The sequence below is a fragment of the Vidua macroura genome, chromosome Z (genome assembly GCF_024509145.1).
Source record: "Vidua macroura isolate BioBank_ID:100142 chromosome Z, ASM2450914v1, whole genome shotgun sequence".
NCBI lineage: Eukaryota > Metazoa > Chordata > Aves > Passeriformes > Viduidae > Vidua > Vidua macroura.
Window position 1 is genome coordinate 26,180,236 of NC_071611.1, and position 26,718 is coordinate 26,206,953.

A 26,718-nucleotide genomic window follows, 5' to 3' on the forward strand; every position below is an offset into this window, starting at 1 on the left:
CTGATTGACATAGGAGGTGGGTTGTACTACTCAGATTGGCATAATTATATGAGGATAACTGGGGAGGAGCGGGGAGATTGGCAGGTTGAGGGACAGGCAAAGGCAGGAAGCTTTGGGGAAAACATCTTGGGAGAAACCAGCTGTGCGGGACAAGACTAGGGGTACATGGAACAAACCAACTGAACCGACTAACATTACATAACTAACTAAGCAATTGTAAAAACGCATGAAACATAGAAACACAGACTACCACAAGTGAGAGTGGTGCAACACTGGGACAGGTTGCCCAGAGAAGTGGTGGAGGCCCCTTTGCTGGAAACATCTGATGGCAAGTAGTAACTAAACAGTTCACCGTATAATAAGAGCCTATTGAGGATTCAGCAATTCACTTTCATAAAGAACAAGGGAAGATGTCAGAAGTTCACATACGAGAAGTATCTGCGTGTATAAGAAATTACAGATGACTGTAGTTGAGTAGTAAGGGCTTGGTAAGTTCCACTAGTTGGATATCATGGCTCAACACATTAATGGCAAAAAAAAAAAAATGCACCAGTTTTATCCTGAATTAGGGTTTTATTTAAAACTTTTAATCGAAGCCATCTGTTTTTAAAATACGAGTTTTGATACAAACAAGGTTCTGAATTTGAGCTAGAAATTACTGGGAAGTATTTTAGAGGTTGAATCAAGCAGGGATGATGACCAAATGAGTGCTGGTTTTCTTCCATTTCAAGATATTGCAATTTTTTTTTCTTTTAATGTAATAGTGAGCAGTATTTTGTGTTTAACGTGGTAATGTTTCATCTGACAGGATAATGTACGGGCACAAATGTCATGTTCATATGTAAGGTATAGTGAATGTCCATTCATATAAAGGTATATAATCCACTTCATATAAAGGTACTAGCCTTTACCTGAGGCTGGTTTGTGCTCAATTTCTGTAAGGGGAGTTTTAAAGGAAAATTGTTTTAATTTAATAAGAAAAGAGAGTCTTACTGTCTCCAAACACTGATAGAGTTATAGGTAGTTTGATGTGGTGTGTGTGACAAGTCAGTCACTTTGTAGGAATATAAGTCTTCATATTTATGATAAATAAAACTAATTACAAAATCTAATTATTGTTCAGCTGAAACATAAATATTTGATTACTTTTTTTCAGATATTAAGTCATAAAACAGGTACTTGTTTTCAAGAAATAACAATGGATGACATGAAAAAAGTTTCTAACAACTCTTCCAGTGATGGAGTTCTACTTAGAATGGGCCTTAATGATAACAAAGCTGGAATGCAGGGTTTGGATAAGGAGAAAATCAATAAAATCATCATGGAAGCTACCAAGGTTGGTTTGGTTACTTTTTTCCTGATGCTTTATTTGTTGTCCAGTATTTTAAGACCCTTTTCCTCCCTTCCTGAAGGTTTATCCCTCACATGTGTACATAGATAGTATCTTAGAAGAAATTCATATGTGGGGAGGAGGGAGAGGGGCAAAAGTTTAGTGCACTTTAGAGTATAGTTGAATTCATCCACAAGGACATCTAGGAGGACAACTGAGTATATGCTTAATTGTTCCCTTTTTGTCCAAAGCAGTACATAAATACTACAGCATTTTCCAGATGTAATTGTGAAGGCTGCAGCTTCCTGTTTTTCTCCCCCTTTCCATTCCTTTTGTCCAACCCATCATTAACCAGCCATGCAAATTTGCTTCTTTTGGTCACCTTCCTTTAACTGATGAATTCGAGGTAATCGAGTTTTTCTATAATCTAGTTTTTACTGTCTGTCTTTGTGACTGTCTTCTCAGTATTCAAGAGAGTGGCCAGTAGTGTGCAGCTTTATACTAAAGATCTGCAGATGCCCTCACAATTCTTCAAACCGTTGAAATATTTGTCATCCTAGTTGTTATTGGAGAGTTCCAATAGAACAATATAGGGATAACACTTTATCTGAGAAACTCAGGGTTTTCTTACTTTTCCTTGCACAAGTGTGTATTTTATTTGGTGTCACCATGGCCTGAGATTGTGTTTTGATATTTTCCTCATGCATTCTGTATTGACTAATATTGCTCTGTAGTGATCTGCAGTGGTGGGGCAGAGGGAGAAAGGAGGAGAAAGAGAGAAAACATGCTGCAAACAGTTCTTATGTAGCAAGGTTTTTCCTTTTTTTGCTTGCAGTTTCACATTGATGGTACTTTATATGCTATCAAGCTTGTTATTGATAAGTTGTTTCCTCTATATATTTTGTTCACTCTTTCTGGAAAACAGGGCTTTGTCAGACATATCCTAGATAATGATATTTACATAAATTATTTTGTTATAGCAATTACTGTTTCATTTCCTGGTATGACATAGAATAAACTGTAAAAAAGGCTTTCAAAACTGACATACAGGCATCTAACTACTACAATATATTTCTGTCCAAAAAGTGCAAGAGTTTATAATTGCCAGATACACATCAAGAAACCTGAAAAGAAGCATTGATTCTTTTCCTTAATCCTTTCTCTAATCTTTAAAATGACACCTACAGACACTACCCACAGCTCTACTGCAAGAAGGTTTATGGCATTTCAACTGTGAAACACTGCAAGAAATGGAAAAAAAAAATTTAAAAACTTACTAATAATCTCAAGAATTGTGTTGCTTTCTACACCTACATTTTGGTATTCATTTCTTTCAGTGAGCCTCAGCAAGTCATATTTGATGGCATAGGGGAGAAAAGATAAAGGGCACGTCTGACATTCAAAGAAAACACACCCTAATTTTTTCTAATTAGATATTTCTTCTAATGAAATATGACATATTACAGCTCTGCCATCATCCTTTTTATAGTTATTATGAAAGTGGATATTTTTGCTTTTATATAAATGCTTGAATCTGACTTGGCTATGGCTGAATTCTTGGTATCAAGACATTTTGGTGGTCAGACACTTTGACCTAAAAGATGTGTTCATTTTTGCAGATTTTACCAAGTAGTTCAACAAAAGCCTTTTCTTGCAAATATTATTTCACTGATAAGCTAAGACATGTTGCAAGAAAAATATTTTATTTCCTAGTTTAGAATTTTTATCTTTTCTACTTCATTATATGTCCTCCTTTCTTTGTTCTGAGTCAGGAGTGAAAGTCACATTATACATTCTGTGCATGATTATTGTATTTTTATTATATCTCCTTGTATTCATGCCTTTTTTTGAAGGGACAATTGCATATGGGAGAGCAACAGGGCTTTTTTATACTCATTTATTTTTCATCATCCTCTTCCAAATAGCTTCTGATTCTGCAGTGTCCTTCAAGATTAAATGGCCAACAAAATACTCAACATTACAAGCGAATTTGACTTACACAACGTTATTATATATTTCCATATTTATTGAGCTATGTGGAAGTCTGAAAAAATGCTAAAATAAATAGTTATTAGAGTTTTGTACTCCACATCTTGGAGGTATTGCAAAGAATAGTTTGACTTTTATCTACTCTTTCAAAAATTTTATTGTTAGGCGTTAGACTAAATAAACATACAAAAATCTCTAAACTCCTTTGTGCTGAAGAAATATATGTGTATCATTTGAAGAGATGTAAAGAACCAATGGTATTTTTTGTGTATTTTTATATGAAAATCCAAAGCATGCATTAGAAATCATCTCTGTGTTTGATGTTTTCTGTATTTAAAGATCAAATGTCGTTGCTTAAAGACAAAAAGAAAAACATATGTTTTTTGTGATTTTTTTTTTTCTTCCAGGGTTCCAAATTTTATGAAAATGAACTTAAGAAAGATCAACAAGTTAACCAACGAATTGAAAAAATGATGCAGCTAAAAGAGAAAATTACAGCACAACAGCTCTTGAAAGCACAGATGCAGGTACTAATTTTCTAAAGACTTATTGGAATAAATGTTGGATCATAAACATTTTGGTGTGTTCTTGTTTATTGCATTAAATTCTGCCGATAGGCACAATGTTAAACTATCATTTGATGTTAGATGTACAAGAAAAAGCGCACAATATTTTGATGGTGTCATCTTAATATAAACTTGCTAGAAGAATAGTTTGTAAAATTACTTTGAAATGTTCTCTAAATGTGTAAAATGAAACAATTCATATGTTTCCAAGTCTGATGAGTTTGAAGTTATGATTTATGTAAAAGTTTGTTAAATACTTTGCTAATAAGCATCATATCACTATTGAGTTTAGAATTTACGTATATTTGTGTTCAGTGGCCTGCAATGGATTGAGAAAGATCAGAGTTGTCAATAATATGCCTTTTTTAAGCTAATTAATGAAAATCATAATGGCAAGCAGTCACAAGAAATGCAAGTGTCCTGAACTAGACAGATGAAGATGCTATTTTTCTTTTCAAATGCTAATGGTAGATAGTAGTCTTCAAAGTATTACAGTGAATGAAATGTTAAAAGAAAGGTTGCACACCAAACATCACTAGGCACAACAGAATTAAAATTGTTTATAGGAGCTGAATTCCTTTCCATTTTCATTTTTGTTGTGATTCAGTCTTTAAATGATTGCTAGTTTTCCTTGACAGGATTCCTGTTTTATTCTCGGCGCATAGCAGACTGTGTTCACTGAGGGGTAAATTATTCAATATTTACTGTTGTCCTTTATGTAGATTGGTGGCCCCAAGCTTTATTTGTTGAACTCTAGTCTAATCCAGTTTGCTAAATTACTGGTTTTCTAACAGTGTTTTTTATGTTGTACACCACATACTGTGAATTCTTAATTCTTGCAATATTTGAGCAAAGTAGACTGATACTTTTTTTGTTTGTAGATGGAGAGCTGAAGCACATGAAGATTAAACACATCCTTTAATTTTCAGTGCCAGTGTGAGAATTAGAGGTTGAGCTCTTTTTGGTGTACAACCTTTTTTGTTCATTTCAGGTTTGCAAATCACTTTAGATGCCAGTGTTTCAAATTTGTTCCAAGAAAAGTTCGCCATTCTAAGTACCTCTGAAAAGTTTGTTGTAAGCCTGTATATCACAATTGTTTTTAATGAATCTTTAGCATGGATTAGTTATGACTCCACTTGTCCAAGTTTTTTTCAGTTAACTAAGGCAGCTTTTAAGTAATATAATTACAGAAAAATGCTTCTATTTCCATCCTACCTTCACCAAAGAACTATTTATTTTACAGAGAATAGTCTTTCTTATAGAACGAATTACATGAATAACACAAATTTTAGCAATGTTAATGTTATTGTATAGTTATGTAATGAGAGAATATGTAGTGCACTTTGTGGAAACAAAAAAATTTCTATTGCTTTGTCTACTTTCATGTTGTCCTTTTCGTAAATTGATTCCTTGATATTGCAATATAATTTTATAATCTTTTAATGTTTCTTATGAAAACTGGTTCTACAGGAAAAAAGAAACCTAAGAAGATAAATTCTCTCATGTGGGTTTTACTGGGACCTGAGTTTCAAATTCCGTGCTTGAAATCTTTATGCTGCTTGCTGAAATAACAGTCATCTTTATTTCCAATAGATAAACCGTAAAGTCCACTGTCATACTGCATGAGAAATGTCATTAGAAGGGTAGAGTAGGCACACCTTTTTGCTGGCTAGTTTGAGATCTTTGCTGCTGTAAAAACATCTTGAAGCATTGGATTTTTGCTCTATTCTCTGTGTGCACATAAACTCTGGTTTATGATTGTTTTTGCCCTCATTCTCCCAGCACAAATTCTCACCATTTTGCTCTCTCCTCTGCTTTCTTTTAATTTGTCATATCCTGAATTTTCCTTTCATGTCCCACATCCACAGATCACCATCAGTCTGCTTTACAAAACAGTCCTTGTCCCAGAGTCCTCATTGAAATTTGTGGACTTGAAGCCAGTCTTCTCTCTATTTGATATTCTAAATACCTTGCCCTTTTTCTGTTTCTTACCTGCCAGCTACATCTCCCCAGGCCTCCACCTTTTGCTTTGCAAATCTTTGTCTTGTTTTGTTTTCTTAATAATTGTTGTGTATTGTTTAATCAGCTCCATTCAGTTATGGATATAGTCAGTCCTTATTGTCAGCTTCTCTATTGTTCTTATCTATTGAGTTTTTAATTCTTTTTTTTAGTACTGCCTTCTGATAAGAGAACTTGTTATGCTAAAATTTTAAGTGGGACGTATTCTGAAATTAGAAAAATATCTGTATATCTACCTCCATGAACACTGCATGTTCTCATCTCATCTCAGCTCATCTCATCTGCAAATGAATCTTGTTTGTAGGATGGTTAGAGGCTCAGGTATGGTTTCCTAAGCTGGCAGTTGATTTAAGTCCTGTAAGGTAAAACCAAACAAAAATGTCTCCACATCTTGGATTTTTGGACAAAATCCTGGTTACATGGTGGGAACAGTAATATGAATAAAATGTACAGTCTGCAACACAATACTGTTGTTTTTGCCATTAGAATGTGTGGAACTCCTTGAGGTTCAGCAGTAATTTGTAATAAATTAAAAAGTGTGCAGCTGCTACCAGATTTGGAAACTGCTGTACTGATGTTTGCTGGTTTTTTTCATCTATGTTGGGTTTATCCCAGATGTTTATTCTGTAAATAGTTACCATTGTCTTGCTTTTATTGATGTTTCGGTCTTACTTTGAAAACTTATATATTCTACTGCGGGATAAGAAAAAAATGAGAAGTTACTCTTCAAATTATCGATAAGGGATTATAAGGAAAATTAAACTTCTGATTATAATTTGTATTTTTTGGTTGTTTGGTGGTTTTTGTTTTGTTTTGTTTTTTTTTTAATCTAGCTTAGAAGTATATATTTAAAAGTATCTCTACTGTACAAAAGTTTATTGAAAGTAGCTTTTAAAAACTTGTCAGCCTGGCTTGGATGTAAGGAATTACTCCACAAATTTTAAGGAGAGATTTTGTAGGTGCCAAGAATTCTCTGAGTAGATCTGGTTGTGTTTTGTTTTACTTGTATCAGTTTCTTTCGAAGAGTAATTTTTTTGTATTTCTTACTATTACTTTAATTTTGCTTCATTCTTTAGATGTGTATGTTAACTCATCGGTAAGTATAATGTTAGCAATATATTTAGGGAGAAAAAGCAGAACAGAATTTTGTTATAAATGTGATAAATTGAAATACAGAAGTTATGCTCCTAGAGCAGCACTTGATAGTATTAATTAAACAATTTGAATTTGAGAGGTACCTGGAAATTATCTGTAAAGTAGAATTTAAAATAAGGATGCTTTTGATGAATTAAGTGTGACATGAATCCTTTTGAATTAATATATATAATATATATATTAAATATATATAATTATATACCTTTATTTAATATATTATATAATTATATATATATAATAATATAAATACCCCACTTCTGTTTGTTTGGTTGGTTTTTGTTTGTTTCTTTGAATGGCTTCCCACTTGTGCTTTTAATTTGTCTGAACTAGTTTCCTCAGCATCAGAGAACATACTGTGCTCTTCTGTTTTGGGTAGCCTAGTTTAAAGCTCTGGTCTAGAATTTCATCCCTCATGGCAACTTGGAAAAAAAACAAAGAAAAGGCTTTGTAAATCATTAACCAGCAATTTTAATAGAACATTTCAAGCTCACTTGCCTTGGTTCAAGTGTTTTGAGCTCAAAGACGGTTCTTTTTTTATTAAGCAGTTCTTTTTTTATTAAGCAGTTCTGTTGAAGGAAGTAAAAAATAGAAGAACCATGCAAATTGCATGTAAACATTCCTCTCCAGGACCATAAATGTATTATAGTCAGAGAGACATTTCTGTACTGGTACCCTTATGTCAAAAGAGTGTGTGTGTCCTTGGGCCAGCAAGCAAAGGAACTTTGGTTCCTTTTTGCTAATTGCATTTCTTATTGTGTTATCTTGTTGTGAAGGCTATCTGGACTTCTTACTAGCAGTAGCAGCCTTTTATTGTGTAGATTGAGGTTGACTAGCCATCAGTATGGTTAGGAAATCTTGTTTTGATAGCACATTCTTTTGGGGTTTTTTCCTGTATTTTCTATTACTTCTAGAATGATGTGTGATGCTGTGCCAACATAGTCATCATAAAACTCCCATGTCAAATATTTCACAATTTTTCATGACAGCACACTCATAGCTCATTCATAGGTCAACAGTATTTCAGGAACAAGCACATGATCTTGTGTTTTGGTAAAAACACAAGCACAGTCAAAGTACTTTGTAGAGCAATCTGCCTTGGAGCTGATGAAGCAGTACTGCTCACATAGACATACATCTTTAACATTTGGAGTGAAACACACTTTGTGTATAGGCTATTCTGTAAATAACTTGCATTGTTCCTAGCGATCTAACCTTATATGGTATGGGTTCCTGTGACAAAAATTGAGGACTGTTATTGACTTTAATTAAGGACTTTTATTGAGGGATTGACAGTAGCTTACTTTGTAGTAATTGGAACGTGGGTGTTTGAGACCTTATTTCTGGCAAGACAAAATAGATTGATGTGTCCTGTGAGCTGCTGATCTTCTCTTCACCATTCTAGGCCAATTTTTTGAAGTGTGATAGCTTTATTTAGGAATATTGGAAATTCTTTAATAGCACGTTTTCATTTTTTTAAAATAACTTGCATTTCTAAAATTAAGTGCTTTAAGTAAAGTTTCATACTCAAGGGTCTTACAGAGTTTGTTTAAATCAAATACATCCTTTTTTTGTCATGTTATGTGGAGTTTTGTTGTCTGGTGGATGGATTTTCTGCTGATTTTGGCTGGGATAGAGTTAATTTTCTTCACAGCTGCTGGTATGGGGCAGTATTTTGGTTTTCTGCTGAAAGCAGTGTTGATAATGAAGAGATGCTTAGCCATTGCTGAGTAACACTTGCACAGAGCCAAGGCCTTTTCTGCTCCTCTTGCCTCCCCACCAATTAGGAGGCTGGGGGTGCACAAGGGCTGTGAGGGGACACAGCCAGGACAGCTGACCCCTGCTGACCATAGGGATATTCCAGACCATATAGCATCAGGCTTAGCCTACAAAGTGGGGTGTAGATGAATGAAGGACAGACTTTTGCAGCTATGGCATTTGTCTGCCCAATTAGCTCCTACATATGATTAAGCTGGTTTTTTTGGAAATGGCTGAACACCTGCCTGCCCATGGGAAGCAGTGAATGAATTCCTTATTTTGATTTGCTTGCATACACAGCTTTTGCTTTCTGTGATAAATTGTCTTTATTTCAACCCATGGGTTTTCTCATTCTTCAGACTCTTCCACTATGAGGGATTGAGTGACTGCAGGAGCTTAATTGTTAGCTAGGGCTAAACCACAACAGCTGTGGTTTTTTCCACTGGGTTTTGGGGTGGTTTTTTTGCACCAATTGCTGTAGCAGCATTCTCTCTGAGAGCAAGTTCCCTCCAAATCTTTGTTGGGGTTTTTTTGTTGGTACTGGTTTGGTGGGGATTGGATTTGTTGAGGTTTTTTTCTCTAACTATATGCAATATTCATTTGAGTTTTAGGATCGTCTATACTCTTGCACTTCTGCCAGGTTAGTAGTATTTCAATTACTGGTTTATTCTGTTCAGGTGGACAAACTTGTGGTAGAACTGGAACAGAACCGTGACCTTAGCAGTACAATTGTACACATCGATATGGATGCTTTCTATGCAGCTGTGGAAATGAGAGACAATCCAGAGCTGAAGGAAAAACCTATAGCAGTGGGATCAATGAGTATGTTGGTAAGGCTGAATGTTAAACTAATACAGAAATCAACTGTATGAATCTTAAGCCTAATACACCATAAAACAATAGCAGAAATATAATGACACTGTTTCCTATGAAGTGTGGAAAACCCCAAAATAATAAAGCAGTTCTTAGACTTGACCATGTAAGCTGGATTTTTCAGTAAAAAGTGTAGTAATTAAAATTTAAAGTATATAAGCAGATTGAAAGGCAGGAGGAGGGGGAGTGAAAATGTGTATAAACTCTTGGCTTTGTCAGTCTTTTTTGTATGGAGATATGTGATTAGAACTTTATTATTTAATTCTAAACTTAAAGAAAAGTTTTATTACTGAACACTAAACTTACTTAATCTCTCTTAAGTCCACCTCAAATTACCATGCTAGGAGATTTGGGGTGCGTGCAGCCATGCCTGGATTTATTGCTAAAAGGCTATGTCCTCATCTAACCATAGTACCACTAAACTTTGAAAAGTATGGCAAAGTGAGTAAAGAGGTAAGTCTGAAAGTGGTCTCTAACAAAAAGTGAGTGTATTTGTTTTTAGACTGTGTCAATTACATCAGTTCTAGATAGTATGAAAAGTGATAATTTAAATATTAAATTCTTCAGTAATGCAGCTTTAAACGTAGGTCTAACAAAATATTGGTACTTTTGGACAAGGAGATTAAAAAGCACTGCACGTACCCAATCTGTCAATTCTGCTGAAGTTAGTAGTGTTGCTGATAGAAATTTTGAAAACCACTTGAGTTTTATTATTCTTAAAAGTTAAAAATCATGAAATGTAATCTAGTTACTAGGAAGTTGCAAGTACATAGGAGACATGGAGATGATAATTTCATGCAATGTGTAATCATACTTTTGAATACTAATTACTGGAGAGAAAAACAAAAGAGCATTAGTGAATTATAAATGCAGATTTTTTTTTAAGAAAAAGGGACTTCATAGAGCAAAAGAAATATGGAGAAAAGAAATAATGTTTTGCATTAATGGAAGTAGTTTCACTTAGTGTCAGAGGAAATAGTTATGGTAGATAAAAGCCTGTTTAAAAAAAGGATAAGAGGTCTTTTGTACATTTTAGATCAAACTAGTGCATGACACAAGTCTCCTGACTTTATAAAAATTGTATCAGGCCTTCTTTATTTTTATGAAGCAACAAATATACAAATATAAAGTAAGATATTAGTTGATTTTTTTTCACTTCTGAAAAAAAAATAAAAAAGGTGTATATAAATATGCCATATTTCAGAATGGGTTTGAACTTAAGGATCTTGGATTTCATGATGTGCATTTCACAATGCGTATTTCATTTGTTGTTTGATAGGGTAAAGTATTAAAGTATTAGAGATTTTGCTTGGTCTGGATTTTTAGTTATGTTTTTCTCTTGGGATTTGGATTGAAAATATTTAAATTTATTTCATTTTGTCTTTTGAAGTTCATAGTGAATCCTATCTTCATTCACTTTCAGAAAGATGAAGTGCGTGTGGACAAATGTTGTAATACCTAAGAACTTGACTCAAACTGATAGGAAAAAACGTAGCAAAAAACATAACACAGTCAGATTTTCCTCCAGGTTTAAAAAAAAGAGAGAGAAGGTAGAGCTTTTATTTTGACTGTTTATTTTATTATGTTTCCTTCTAGGAAAATGGACTTATAACTAAGGTTTTCCCAACAGCTTTTGCCTGTAGCATTAACCTCTGCTCTGAAATATTTTCTGTAACTTCAGTTCAATGTAATTTTAGGATTTTGTTGTTGCTAGTGGATTTCTTTAACCTTTGTATATGTGATATCTGACACACTGAGCAGAGAAAACTGCATCAATTTATCCGCTTTGCTGAGTTTCCAGGTCCTCAGAGTTGTATTCAGATGATTGCTCTAGTGTCAGTGAACCTGTGGCTGTGCAGTCCTTACTCACTTATCTTAGTGCCCTTTGCTGTCAAATACACTGCTCAAAATCTGTTTAGTTCTCACTTACTATTAATATCTCACTACTTGAAGAAGAATTGCTGTAATTTTACAGTATCAAGAAATAATTTGTATTGTCAGCATCTTTAATATTTATTGATCATCTGGAAGTTTCAGAGTACATTTGTTCATGTCCCAATTTTGTGTCAAGATCTGCTCTTACAGCAGCATAACTTTAAGCTTTTACTATATGTTTTTGAAGGTTAGAGAAATACTGGCTGAATATGATCCCAATTTTATGCCTATGGGCCTAGATGAAGCCTACTTGAACATAACAGACCACTTGGAGGAAAGGCTGAACTGGCCTGAACATAGAAGAAGGTTCTTTTTTAATAGAGAAAGCACTACAGGAATAGGTAAGCAAATTACTCACTTTTCATGAGGTCACCTGACACTGAGTGTTTCTTTTAGAGATCTTAGGCAGAACCATGAAAGCATTAAATTACAGTTAGAATTTAAGCTTTATTTTCCTTAGTAGGATTACTTTACTACAATAATACAGAATTTATAATTTGAATAGCACAGGACTTCTACAAGCAGAATCAGTGCAGTGCAATCTGTAAGTAGCAAAATAAAGAATTTATAATATAATATGACTTGGACTGTGTGAATAGCACACAGTTTGCTGTATCAATATAACAATCATAATCTAGACTCAAAAATCATATAAAAGAACATGAGTCACTCCCTCAATCCTCAGTGGAAGCAGATGAAGGCACAGGTGTCCCTGGCCATTGGGATGTCCCAGGTCTCACTGTCCAGTGACACCTCTGGTCCCAGTTCCTCTTCAGGACCTGTCAAAGGTGACAGAGAGATGCCTCTGGGGCTGCAGGCAGGCAGTGCTGGGGGGCTGGAGGCAGGCAGTGCTGGGGGGCTGGAGGCAGGCAGTGCTCTGGGGGGCTGCAGGCAGACACTGCTCTGGGGGGTGCAGGTAGGCAATGCTCTGGGGGGCTGGAGGCAGGCAGTGCTCTGGGGGCTGCAGGCAGACAGTGCTCTGGGAGCTACAGCTTCCCAGTGCTGCAACAGGGCCACAGCACTGAGCTGGCCAGGTGTTGGGGACATGCAGGAGGGCAAGGAGCAGAGTGAACATGGCAGCAGGCTGCTTGCCTTATGAAATGGCATAAGACATGCTGACCACATGGGGTTGGGAGCAGGGGTTGTCAGTCATGTGCTTATAAGCTTCAGATAAGCTGCACCCACTGAAAGTGTAGATACTTCAGTCCTTCCATAATTTGTCTTTTCATATATTCTCTACATCCAATTTAGTTAGTTTGCAGATTAACTTTCTCTACTGCTCATCTGTGAATAAAATGTACACTGCTAATGACTTGGACTTGGAGAATTTCTTTTAATATGAATAAAATGTTTGAAAAGTGATGGTAGATTTTCTAAACCAGATGGGATGGTTTAGGTCTGCATTACAATTCAGCTTGATAATTTTGGAGATTAGTAGAAGGAACACAGCAGGGTTTTAGGAATGTTCAAGATATTACTGGATTTCACTTGTATATCCACTTGGGAATAACAGAAGAGAAATAGTCATACAAGTAGTTGAATGATGCACAAACTGGAATATTTATGCTACCTGTATTCAAAATTTCTAACAGTCATTAAGAGGATAAGCATACACTGCTACAGAATAGCATTAATAAAATAGAAAGCAACAAACTGGCATAGTCTTTACAAAATCAATGTCACTGATATGTAGTCATGTGCTTCTTCACACTTATGTGATATCTTTGTTCCTCTGAAACATAAACAAATGCTCAAAGTGTGAAACTGTAATAGTAATGTTTGTAGAGTCAGATAAAGGGCTGCTGACATTACTTGTTCTACTATGACTGCAGTTGAAAATGAGAAGCTCACCATGCTGATCATTCTAGAACTAGATATTGCAGAACCCTAATTTTATATGGTGAATATGGACAAAAAATTCTGTGGAAAAGAGCATCTGGCCTTCAATCTGATATAAAACAAAAATAATTATAAAATCTGAATGGTTTTGCTACACCAACAGGCCATTACCTTTTTGCTTTTCTGGAAGTTCTATCCAGTCTACCAGTCAATTCCTTCAATCTCAGCCAAGCTTAAATCATAGCAAAAACAAAGCAGTTACATCTCTCCAATCTTTAAAAAAAAACCAAGTAACTGCTTTCTCTAAATAAAGATAGAAAGAAATAAAACTGCTTATGAGTACTGAAGCCACTGAAGAAGGAAATCAGTCTATATGGACATATTAATTGTTTGTGTTTCTGTCTAACTTAGATAAAGATTGTATCTATATGTCTGCCAAATTTAATGAAGGTGAAGTCTCTTCTTCACCAGTACTGTTTGAAGACAACACATCTCTGATGGATGTCAACCTTGAACAAAGAGGTCTGTCAGTGGAAAACTCAGTTGTCTTTGGAACTTCTGCAGAGGAAGTTGTGAAGGAAATTCGCTTTAGGATTGAGCAGAAAACTCAACTGACTGCTAGTGCAGGTATCCAGATACATAGGAATAATAATTAATCTTTGTATTTCCATAATGTCTTCTACTTTCATCTCAGAGGTCATTAATTAAAAATGTACCCTTGCCACACCCTTCTTCTGCAACAAAAAAATATGCTGTCTTTGAAGGTCTGCAAAGAATGTGACTTCTAATTATTCCAAGAGATGTCATAAATATCCAAGTCACTACTGTTTATTTTCATTTTGCTCTTTTTTTAATAATTGAAACAGTTATGTCATCTTTTTGCTTCTTTCTACTTGAAATAAGAGTAAGCAGTGAGGAAGAATGACCAGTGCACTTGAGCTAATCTTAGCACAGATGGTTATTCTGTGTCATGTGCAATATGCAAATTGTTTTTGTCAGGCAGTGTGTCATAGTGAAATCTACCACTGATTTCTCTACTGCTTTTAATTTGAATAGCAGATGTGTGCTGTTAAGCGTTTCTAACTTCGAACTGTTCCTTGCTTAAAACAATACCAAAATTCATGAAAATGTTAGTCCTAGAGAAAATATATGTTGAAGTTAATGAACTCTTCAATAGCTTTTTAATATTTATCAATCAAGTTCTTTGTCTTGACTTCAGACGACTCACTTTTTAAATCTCAGCTATTTTGATTGACTAAAACCAGTGTATATCTCTAACCACTTAGTTTGGATGCCATTCTAACTGCTTTATGAACCAGGTCAGTGAGGCATCAGGCAATGGTGAGCTTTATGGAGCAGCTGCAGAGGGTCAGGGTGTGGAATGTGAGCAGAGGTGGATAAACAGCTAGTAAGAAGAAGCAGGATGAAACCCCCTCCCATGTATGTTATCTCATGAATAATAGCAGAATAACAGTTTTGTTTACTGAAGTTTTGTCTTCTTAAGGATAAGATAGTGTGTAGAAAACAGGCATAGCTTTTACATGTGCAAACAGGCTCTTAAGCCCAAAAATTAAAAATTATTAGAAGGGTAACTGAAAAAATACTGATAATGAATAATAAGTAGAGTTATTTCTGCCATCTTGAATAATAAGTTATATCAGTGAGCAAATGTAAACTTAGACTTCTAGGGCTGTAGGACAAAGTTATTCTTTCTTTTGCTAAACAAATTCCAGAGTTACTTTGTAGAAACAGTTACTTTGATAGAAAAGAGCCATCCCTCCTAATTCCTATGATGTCTGTGAAATATATATAAATTTATAAATTACTACATTCCAGTGGTAGTCCACAAAATAATAGAATTTGTTAAATTCTCTCAAAAAGTCTTTTTGCTGAAATACAAGGAAGAAAGGTCTCCTTACTTAAGAGTTCATTGTAACTACCATTGTAAGCATTTTCTTTCTTCCCATAATCACCATCATATAAATGTTGACTCATGTAACTGATGTTATTTTTAAGGATTTGGTATTTAACCCCTCTTGACTTACTAGTGCTTGTTGTGTTACTCTTGACTATCTAAAAATAGGAAGTACACTTAATTTATGTTATATTTTATGTTGCACATGTTTATGTTCTTTAATGATGGTTGCAAAATTTCTTTGCAGAATTGTATCAAATGTGGTTATCAGTAATCATAATTCTTTTCCTTATTTTAGTCTTTGCCAAGTGTCAGGGCTACTCTTTGGTTTATAAATATTGGATAGTTGAAATTAAACTTTGTCTTACGTTTTTTTAAATTACCATGTTTTTTGTTTGTTTTTAAGGAATAGCACCAAATACAATGTTGGCAAAAATGTGCAGTGATCGTAATAAACCTAACGGCCAATACAGAATTTCTCCTGAGAGACTAGCAGTGCTAGACTTCTTAAAAGATTTGCCCATTAGAAAGGTAAGAGACACAAGGACATTTACTATTGTCATGTAATGTTTTTATGTTCTAGAAGCAAGACTTTTACTGAAAAGTTAGAATTTTCTAGGTAATCTTCCATGTTGTGCTTGATTCAAATTTTCTTAGTAATGGATCTACAAATGGAAATTTTTCACTGTAATGTTAAATACTCTTTTCTAGGTGCCAGGTATTGGAAAAGTAACAGAGAAGATGTTAAAAGCCCTTGGAATTGTGACTTGCTCAGAACTTTACAAGCAGAGGGCGCTGCTTTCTCTTCTTTTTTCAGAGGTATCTTGGCGTAATTTCTTGGATATTTCCCTTGGTTTGGGCTCAACACATTTGGAAAAGTAAGCCATGGGGGTTTCTTCCTTCTGTGTTAACATTTTTCTGAATGTTTCCTTGTGTATGTTACATACTGAATATATTATTTAATTGGCAAATATTATGGAAATACACTTGTTTAATATATTTTTTTAAATGTCTGATGCCTGTTATTGATATATTTATGTCTAAGATGCAGTAGCCAAACATGAGAGAACAGAGGTTTGTACAGCCATATCTAAATATGAAATCCAAAAAATCTTGTCAGGGAAGTTGTACATAAGTGTATGTCAAGAAATCAAGGTATAATTATAATTATAAAAATAGCTGAACATAACTGAGATGTTCTGAGAAGAGTTGTACACTCCTTTTTCTTCAAAAACAATGCACATTCATTAGTGTTTATGATTATTGGATGATAATGAAAATCACAAAGGTATTTGATTTTCTCTGGTGGTGTATTGTCAGGGAAGTTTCTTTGTCTCTTATCAGTATTATGTATTTGTAATATCAACATGTGAATTTCTATTCCACCATCTATTGGTGGAATAGAACTCAAGTTTATTATATCCTTCTTAATATATGTTCTTTTAAGGTTGACTGTACTTTAATGGCTTTTAGCCTCCTTTATAGGATGGGAAAATTCCGTCTTAGCAGTGCATATATCTTTTCAACAATATTTGTCATTTCTGAGCCTGCCCTGGAGGCAAACATGTTCTTTTAAAAAGACTGAAAACGTAACATTTTACTGTTTGTTTAACTAAGAGCCTTAATTAAGTATTAATTCTTTTTTAAAATATATTCCTTTCCACAGTAATGAAATTCTATTTTAAAGTAGCTTGTTAATTGTTTGATTTTATTAGAAGTTCCAGAGTGTCTTATGCATTTCTGAAAGACCTATTCTGTATTATATCTGTAACTTCTCTGACAATAATCTTCTCTTTTTATCATTTGCCTACAAAATAATAGATGTAGCTAGCCTAGTAATGTGATAGCACAAATTTTTGTGTTGTTCTTTTTTTTCTATTCAGAGTATAAAAATATTTTTGAAAATATGCAGTAAGATTGACTTGGTGAAGGTGACTTGATAAAAGATAAAACACAGTTTTCAAAATATTTTTTTCTGTTAATATATAAACAGACCTTGGATAGTCTTTTAATAATCATTACACTCTTTCTTCTTATTTACCCTAGTTCAGTGTTTTACAGCCTGGGATATCTCCCAGTACATTTTGAAAAAAAAAGGAGCATTTCAAAGGTTAGGAGTTTTAATGGTTTTAATGTCTAAGAATTTTTTTGTTTTCTTTTTTTGTTCAGCTCCAACTTGATTTCAGTGACTTTAGTGTAGAGAAAGCAAGCACTTAATATATTAAAACCTGTGTATTCAGGAAATAGTTCATCTTATAGTTATTGTGTCTGACTACCTTCTCTTAAGAAAATCTGACAATACCAAATTTGTTATTTCCAATACTTAAAAACAGAAGAATGACCTGAAATTGCTCTGAGGTATCTCCTTATATGCAGAAGAGTTGTTAAAGGATACTCAATTAACACTAAGAAGAAAGAAAGCAACAAACAAAAAAAGCTTTAACACATCAACTTTAATAAGCTGAATAATCTTTTAGACTGAAAGCAAAATATTTCCTCAGTTAAAGGAAATATTCAAATATACGTGTATGTATGGGATTCTAATAGCTGTGCTTCACAGTTATAGCTGAGACAGCATAGGATTTGCAGTTTGTTTTCTTTTTGAATCAGACTCCCTCTGATATAATAGGTGAGTTCTGAGGGAATCTTTTTTTTGGTTGGTTTTTTAAACTTTTTTTTAAAAAAAGACATCTATGTCTGATCCATGTCTTTACTTAATCGACAGTATTTTTAATTGTCCTTTTTACACTTGCTTAAACTTGATGTACAAGATTTGTAGAAAAAGTTAACATCCAGACTGCATAGAAAAGACTGCTGTTAGTTATTTGAGCATGATTGCTTGACTCTGAGTTTATTGAAAAGATAACATTTCTACATCAAGAAAGTATAATAACCTTTTTTCTCTTTAAAGGGATGGAGAAAGAAAAAGTATGAGCACTGAAAGGTATGCTTCTTTAATATTGAAAAAATTATATTAACCATTGGAAGCACTAAATACCAAGTAATGTATACTTCCATTAGTCATATAATTTTATTGTGTATTTATTTAGACATGCACATATACAACAAGCTCACTAAATCAGATTCAAGCTTGCATTATTTTTTGTTCTTGGCTCCAGAGCTCCATGAAGGTATATTTGTCAGTTTGAGTAGTCTCTCATCATCCAATTCTGCTAGTGCCTTTAATGCATCAAAGTGATCTTTAAACCGTAAGATAAGATGGAAATATATAAGGGCTTAACATTTTTTTATCTGTTTAAGCTTAATGTCAATAGCAGTGTAGTAGTCTGCAGTCACATGTATTTCCTAACTTAAGAGTAAAGTTCCTTAGGAAGGTAGTTAATTTTTTAAAAATTAGTTCTGCCAGGAGAATCTATAAAGCACTGTAATAATTATCCCTATCATCATGTGTTTTCTTAGAAATGGTGGTAAGAAAAAATGCTTAGTCCTGTCATTTTGTGACTTAATAACTGTGAGCAGCTTAAATAAGCCCAATATGATTTTGGTACCATTGAAGCTGAAAAATGTATGGCTTTAGTGCTGTGCTGCCTTGCAATCAGATATTTTGGACATCTTTATAGTATCTTTCTGTATTGCTTTCTTCCTTTCTTTTTTTCCTCAAAGAGAACAGTTTTAGACCAGAAAAGTCTACAGGCTTCTGAGATCATGAAACTAGTTTATATGGGGGAAAAGACAAGCCTGAAATAGCATTCTCTCTATCCTGTCCCTTTCAAGCCTTGGACTTTTACAACTTCTCAATCACTGCAGTATTGTCTAAACAGTATGAGTTACTCCCTGGATAGCGGTATGGGACCCACAGTGAAATATTCATCCTATTAGTTTGACAGCATGCAAACATTCTTAGGGAAACGTGAATCATAATAGAGGATATCTTTTCAGTACAATCAGGTAAAACTGATTATAACTTAGAGATGCAAAATCCACTATAATTTTATTGACCTTACATTTGTAAATATAAAGCTTGACATGGAACAATCTGTCTGTGAGACTTTTCCAAAGCATGTGTTGTCTGTAAGTTTTGCTTTCCATTTCTCTTGAAACAACTGAAGGTTGCTTTTCCTGTGATCTTACTACTGAAAAGCAAATGTACAACAAAAAGATAACACTGTAATTTCTGTCCCAAGAAGCTCTAGCAAAGGAAATTGGCATAATTTTTGGCAGAAAGATAGCTTTTCCTCCTCTGAGACTAGACATAATTGTCCTAGTTGGCATCTTTTTCTTCGCATCTGCATTATTTCTGATATTTGGCTCTGATGTTGACTTCCAGTTCCTGGCTTTCTTCTGATGTTATACAGTGTGTACAAATGAGATTAAATGCAAATAACATGGCTGGCTCTATGAATTCACTTACTGTTAGTATTCTGTCTTGCAAATACTTAAGCATTAATGACGTTAAATTTGAATCATCTTCAAATAGTGCATGAAAAATTAAAACCAAATTATTTCATTATTTGAAGGGCCTTTCAAGCATTTTGCAAACAAAATATTCCTATTAATAATCATTGTGCCTTGAAGTAAGAATTTTAACCTATATTACATTCTTTTGATTATAGTATTGTTTAACTGTATAAAAAATACTTCTAGATTGCAGACAGTGAACATACTATGGGATTCATACTGAAAAATATCATCTTTTTGTCTTAGAACATTCAGTGAAATAAACACAGCAGAAGACCAGTACAGTTTGTGTCGAGAGCTCTGCAGGGACCTTGCTCAAGAGTTACAGAAAGAGGGACTTAAGGTATTTATGTTATTCAGGTTACTTGCAAAAAGAAACTTTGTACTCCAATCATTCTATGCAGCTTTAGAATAAATGCTTTCAGCGGCATCATACCATGTAATCTATCTTCAGAAGTCTTCATTCTTTAATTCTCAGATGTTTAGGATGACTTAGGCAGCATTTTGTTGTTGTGCAAGTGGCTATCTAGCAATGTGTGTAGGATAAAAATTAAATTGAGTTTTGAAATATGAAAAATTAAGTTGTTTGGCATGTCAACATTTTATGCTAAAAGCAATGTTTGTAAGGGAATAATAGAGCTGATTGTCCATAAGCCATGCTTTGGTCAATTGTGGAATATTAATGTATTCAAAACACTGTTTCTCTCCTGTATACATACAGGATCCAGTCAATAGCCAGTTTTTTAGTTTAAGAACTTCACCTGTGCCATACTTGCTGACAAGTTATTCAGACCATTCAGTGGTATCAACAGTAGAAACAGTCACTTTATTCCTTCTCCCCAGATACCTGTTTTTTACTTGGAAAGAGTAAATATTTGCTTTGAAGGTCTTATGGTAATGCAAGGGATTATATTTAAGACCTAAAATAATTGTTGTTAATCTTCTTCAGCCATAAAAGATTGTCTCAAAAGTTGACAGGTTGAAAGGGATGTGATCAGCTAAGGAGGACAAAGGGATAAGGTTACAAAAGCACCAAAGGGAGTGCTAGTTACTTACATTTGGATGGACATTATCAATCACACAAATTGTTTGGGAGGTGGTGCCAGGGAAATACCAGTGCCAAACACAAATACTGTCTGTGGTTGTGATAGTACTGTGCAGGAGGAAGTAATTTTTCTATGAATCTGTAATAGAGTATCACTTTTGTGTTCTTCATAGTTAGGACATCTGGCACTGAAAATTTCCATATGAGGAAATAATTTTTTTTAGATGGGGTAGAAGTTGCATCTGTAGCCAAAATGTGAACTCAATTGACCATGCACTAGTGGCAGATGGTCTGCTGAGAACTGCAGTCAAATGATCCAGTTCAGAGAATTCGACTTCGGCAGAAGTTTAGGGCCAAGTACAGAATTTAGGGGCAAGTACAGAATCTTGCAGACAAATTCTTGGGAGTACCCCTTGCTGTGCACAGATAAGCACACAGTGACTATAAGCATACTTGACTATGGCTTAGGAGCTCTTATATAGATGCTACATAATAATTGTTTCTGTGCCATATATGACATACAGTGTAAACCTTTTTTTAATTGTATTTTTTTCTAGGGTAAAACTGTTACATTGAAGCTTAAGAATGTGAATTTCGAAGTTAAAACAAGAGCTTTGACTGTGCTGTCTTCAGTTTCTACTGAGGAGGAAATATTTACTGTTGCTAAAGATTTGTTAGGAACAGAAATTGATAGTGTTGCTCCTCACCCTCTACGGATAAGACTTATGGGTAAGATATTTCAAATTCATTCTTCCTTTTCAGAGTTAGGAAATCTGATAGTGTTTTGAAATAACACACCATATTTTTAAGTAAAACTGGTGTTAATGCATTAATCTTTTTTCTATTACCCTGGTAATTTTTGCAAAGTGAACAGATCTGTGCTGAGTGAGTAATTTAGGAAGTTTTACTAATGAGTGCTGAATGGTGACTTAGGAAGTTTTTCAATTGAGGTGGTACTTTTTTTATGCAACAGCTATCACATCATCATGACAGTAGGAACTTGAGTCATAGCAGCGCTTAATTCTGCTGCTTTAAATGAGCTTTTAAATCTGCTTTGCACCACAACAACAGAAGTGCTTACAGATCTGAAAGTGCAGAGTTCTGCCGGAGACGTGAACATTTCTGTTGACAGTAAACTCTGTGTTTTGACCCTGAGATGTGTTTCAGGTGCTTATGTGTTCTGCTTGAAGCATTGAGCAGTATATAAAATTTACTTGTCTAAGGTACTAGAAAGTGCTGAAGAAAAATATGTTTTGATGGGTGGAGTTCATGCAAAACTTTCAGACTGAATTCTATGTAAGAGTATTTATAACTCTGTGTTATCATGCAATGAGCTAAAACTTCAGACTACTAAAATCAAATATTGTTAATATTAATTTTGTTTATATTAATAATAAATTTTAAAATTTTAACTTAAAATTTTAAATTTTTATTTTAAATTAATAAAAATATTAATTTAATTAATATTTAATTTTAATTAAATTAAATTAAAATTAATATTGTTGGACTAATGCTTGGGTCTGATAAAATTGTATTGACATTGAGATGCATTTGGAAGTAGTCTAGCATCTTTTTAGAGATAAATTTTACCTTTATTGAGTGAATGTATACCTCAAAAGATGTTAATTAGGAGTTAGTATCAAGTTTCATAGAATTCTTATAATAAGTTTCTTTTTCATTATTAGGTGTACGAGTATCAGGATTTCTAACTGAAGAAGAAAAGAAATACCAACAAAAAAGCATTACAAGTTTCTTAAAATCAGGAAAAGAAACTGCTTTCCTTAGGCTTCAGCCAGAGAAGTCCAACCAAGAGTATTTCACAAAAAATTCAGAAGCTCATAGAGGGAGTTTTTTCGATCAAAAGCGAGCAGCAAGACAACTAAACAGTGAGAATATTTCTCCAAATGAAACCAGTGGTAAGCAGCTCTTTCATGATGATAAATCATCAGCAAATTTTGAAGAGACAAAGAAAGTCACAGATTTACAGGATTCTAATGTTTGTAAGATCTTCACCTGTCCTGTTTGCTTTGAGAAGCAAAGCAGCAATAATTTGGAAGAACTTAATAGACACATTGATGAGTGCCTCAGTGGAATGTGTGTTAAAGATACTGTGGAAATATCCAAGAATGACAGTTTAAGAGAAAATACATCTAACTTTCTTCCACAACTTAAAAATGAGTGGGTTGATAAATGTCAAAAAAATAGAACAGATCAATTATCAGGAACAGACCAGTCTGCAAGTGTATCTGACAGCTCTACTGACAATAGCACCGAAAGATTTGGTCAGATAATACCTGATAAATCTCCCGGAGAACGACAGCTTAACAATCTCAGTCACATTACTAGAAACGTATGTATGAAACAGTGTCTCTTCCCCAAACAAATATCACAAGACAATGAAGACCATTTTGACAAGACTGAAGATACAGAAGGAGCTAGTTCATCCTGTTTCTTTGAAGCCAAAGAAGATAGTGTTCTTGTTTGTCCAGTTTGTAATTCAGAACAGAAAACCACCAATCTTATGTCATTTAACAGACATGTTGATGTCTGCTTAAATAAAGACCTTATCCAGGAGCTGACAGAAAAAGAGGATTTTCCTATGAAGACTTATAATATGGAAAACTCAAACAGAGTTTTCTCTGGTAAGTATATGCATTAGTATATGTTTAATTATTCAAATTGTCTGCTTTTGCAATTAAGATACTTTGGCAATGGTGTACTTTGAACTTCTGGGTATTTTGAAATTTTTTTCTCAACAAGCTTATTTAAGTAAGGCCTATATAGGAGTGAAAATTTTTATTTTAAAAATATCAAATTTATTTTCATGACAAACTAGATTTATGAATCTGAAGTTAGTTTGTCAGTGCCCTCCCATTTCCCACAAAGGTGACACAGAAATTACTGCTCATTTCTGGAAATTGTATGGTTACACCCAACCATATTCAGAAAGGTGTTTGTGAGGCCACTGAGATTAAAGTGAAGATCAATGAAAACATCTTCAACCTTTATTGTTTCAGATTCAGTTAACAGAGTGGCTTCATTATGTCATGTGCTGGCAAAAATAGAGATGAGAACTAGAGCCTAAAGGAAGAAACGTCCAATTCTGTTTTATAGCTAATAAAATATATCACGTAACTTCACCTATAACATGCCACAGCAGTATTATTCGTGTTTTCTGAAGTAGTTTCTCTTTTTAACAAAGAGTTCATCTTCGGCCAGATTAGATTGCATGTGCAGGTGGTAAAGCATCTGCTTAAAGTAGTCCCTAATCTATTTTGAGAACCTTATAAAAGGAAATTAAAATGCTAGTGCATTTTCAGAAAACAATTAAGACTTGAAATAAGAATATTTTGCAAGAAAATTTTCAAAGTGATATTGCTATTACATGTGCAAACATGCTTTAATTTAAATGGAAGACTTAGGTTAGGTGAAGTTTCTTTTGTGCCCCCTGCAGGATAAAAAAATTAAAACCATGATTTTTAACTGCCACCTTGAAAATCAACTACGTTATGCTGAAATATTTCTGAAATTACAAGGTTACAAGGTTCAAAGTAATCCCTTATAATTCAATAACATAAAGGCTTTTTGGTTTTCTTTTTTAAAAATGGTAATATAAACTATAGTATTCAAGTTGCAGATAATAAAATGTTATCTGCTTCTTGAGATAGATTATATTTAATTTCTGAAGCATTCTTTATTTAAGTAACTAATTTTGGTTGTTTTCAATTACTTTTAAGGAGGTTTAAGTAAAGGACAGGTATGCACAAATCCATCACAAGGAACAAAAAGGTAAGTGTTTTTTGGAAGTTTGAGTATCAACTTATTTTAAAATACTGAAGTCTAGAAAAATATTCAGCATTATAAAACCTGTGCTGGTATGCATTGTGTATTTTAACCTCTTACTGGCTTTTTTTTTCCTCCCCCTTTGTTTAACCCTAGGTCTGGACTAACAGCTTCACAGTCAGTATCAAAAAAAACCAAGTCAAGCAATTCCAAACATACAATCAAAATGTTTTTTAAATGATTGTGTAGCAACATGTTCTATATGAAGCATTTCATAGTTTTATGACTGCAAGTGAATTTAGCATTGGCAGTAGGCTGGATTCAGGTACCTGTCATTTTGGAATCATTCCATATCTGTGTAACAACAACATGATGTCTGAGATAGAAGAAGAGGTAAAATGAAGTGTTTTTTCTTTTCCTTTATTTTATTTTCTTTGGAGAATAATACTTTTTTCCCCCACTTGTTTCCAAGAATCAGAATGTGCTAGCACTTTGATTTAGGTCCCTAGAATACACAGGAATCATTAGCTAGGGTGCCCCACTGTACTTGCTGAAGGCCCTCTTCCCACACCTGAACTTCCGTTTTCCCTATTGTAAAAATAAAATTATGAGATTAACTGTGTGATAACAAAGAAGACTTGAGTTGCTTGATTTCACCTAATGTCTGTCTTCGTAGTGGACACAAAAATGTGTTTGTCTCGCAGTTACACAGGATAAGAACAAGAACTTAGTGCACTATCAAGCTTTCATTGTTACTGAAAATTACTTCAGTAAGAATTGATTGACCAGATCTGAAGGACTCGTCGCGGTGAGATAAACAACGACTTCACTTATTTAGAAAATGTTTAAAAATCTGTTGATTGAAAGGATTCCTCCAGGATACTCAGACAAATGTTGTTTGATCTTTGGCCTTTCCAAAGGGACTGAAAACTTCTTTACAGTTTGAAATTGTTACCAGTGAGTAGCACTAAATTTACTCTAAATAAAAGGTTTCATGGTGCAATAATAATGAATTATGTGCAAATACAAGATAATGAACCTTCTTATTGTTTAGCTATCTTTCTCTTTTAAATTACTTTGTATTTCTGAATAAAGTGTATTCTGTAGTGCATATGTGGAAAGAGGAATGTAAGTGCAAATATTTAAAATGCTCTGTTGAGATTTTTTCTGTTCACACCAAATTTTTAAAGGCATTTATTATAATTAAATATTTTCAGACAAATAATTTATTATAACAGCATATTTCTTAGAAGTTATACAAACAATGCCAAGCCCTGTAGGAAATATAAACTGCTTTTTTAACTGCAAGGTCTTTTAAAGAAGTGGCTGCTGTAGAAGCATCTGTTTTCTTGTTCAACTGTATGGGGATTTGCTTGTTTTTTAAACAAACAAATCTATACATGGTATGTATTAGATGCCCAAGCTCAGTTCAGAATATGCTTTCCTATTTCCAGAATTGCTGGGATGATTACACCATCTCTACCTGCTTATCTGTTTCTTTGTCAGATGCCACTGTACCCACAGCTCTGTCATTTGAATTCATGTCAGTGTTCCCTTATCTGCTTTGGACCAAATCAGCTGGACTAGTTCAGACTGTAAATTGATTCAGTCAACTTTTTCAAAGTGGGTCAGTGAGCATTCAGCATGAGCTGTTCTGTTGACAGACATGGGAACTTCTAGTAGGAAAGACATAAAAGCAGCTGAGGGAGCGTAAGTCTGCCAACTGCTGTTTAGAAAGTGAACACCTCTCCCTTTTTTAGTTTGTATCTCTGATTCAATAAAGTGTAGAATCTAAGTATTACCTTGTCATTGTGTGTGTCTTAAAAACATCTATTTTTACATAAGCATTACATAGCAAAAAGTCAGCTACTCTTAGGTGCTTGAAAAAAATAAGTTAGTTGGCTTAGCCTCAAAAGTTGCCTTGGCATTTGTTTAAAAAGGAAGTGTCATAGAGTTTTCCTAGTGTCATGAAAGGTTGTAGATGTGCCAGTATTAATGTAAAAATAAAACTCATAGTGTGACTATAAATTACTTATTTACAATTCCATTGTGTGTTGACCGTAGCTGGATGCCAGGCAGCCACCAAAGCTGCTCT

The 26,718-nt window shown here is 34.1% G+C and overlaps 1 protein-coding gene across 7 annotated transcripts in view; it reads left to right on the forward strand.

The window, feature by feature from the left end:
- Positions 1–26,421, forward strand: part of POLK (DNA polymerase kappa) — a 31,536-nt gene extending 5,115 nt beyond the window's left edge. For 3 of the 7 annotated variants that reach the window (XM_054003928.1, XM_054003931.1, XM_054003929.1), the window contains 14 exons: positions 1,157–1,336; positions 3,727–3,846; positions 9,492–9,644; positions 10,009–10,140; positions 11,810–11,963; positions 13,873–14,088; positions 15,783–15,907; positions 16,088–16,254; positions 18,288–18,320; positions 20,042–20,138; positions 21,398–21,569; positions 22,526–23,482; positions 24,578–24,629; positions 24,780–26,421. In XM_054003928.1, the coding sequence (XP_053859903.1) occupies positions 1,199–1,336; positions 3,727–3,846; positions 9,492–9,644; positions 10,009–10,140; positions 11,810–11,963; positions 13,873–14,088; positions 15,783–15,907; positions 16,088–16,254; positions 18,288–18,320; positions 20,042–20,138; positions 21,398–21,569; positions 22,526–23,482; positions 24,578–24,629; positions 24,780–24,864 (2,601 nt within the window). In that variant the 5' untranslated portion in view covers positions 1,157–1,198 and the 3' untranslated portion in view covers positions 24,865–26,421. The remainder of the gene's footprint in view (positions 1–1,156; positions 1,337–3,726; positions 3,847–9,491; positions 9,645–10,008; positions 10,141–11,809; positions 11,964–13,872; positions 14,089–15,782; positions 15,908–16,087; positions 16,255–18,287; positions 18,321–20,041; positions 20,139–21,397; positions 21,570–22,525; positions 23,483–24,577; positions 24,630–24,779) is intronic. The other 4 variants (XR_008441424.1, XM_054003932.1, XM_054003933.1 and 1 more) reach the window with 4 other exon arrangements.
- The last annotated feature ends 297 nt before the right edge of the window (positions 26,422–26,718 follow it).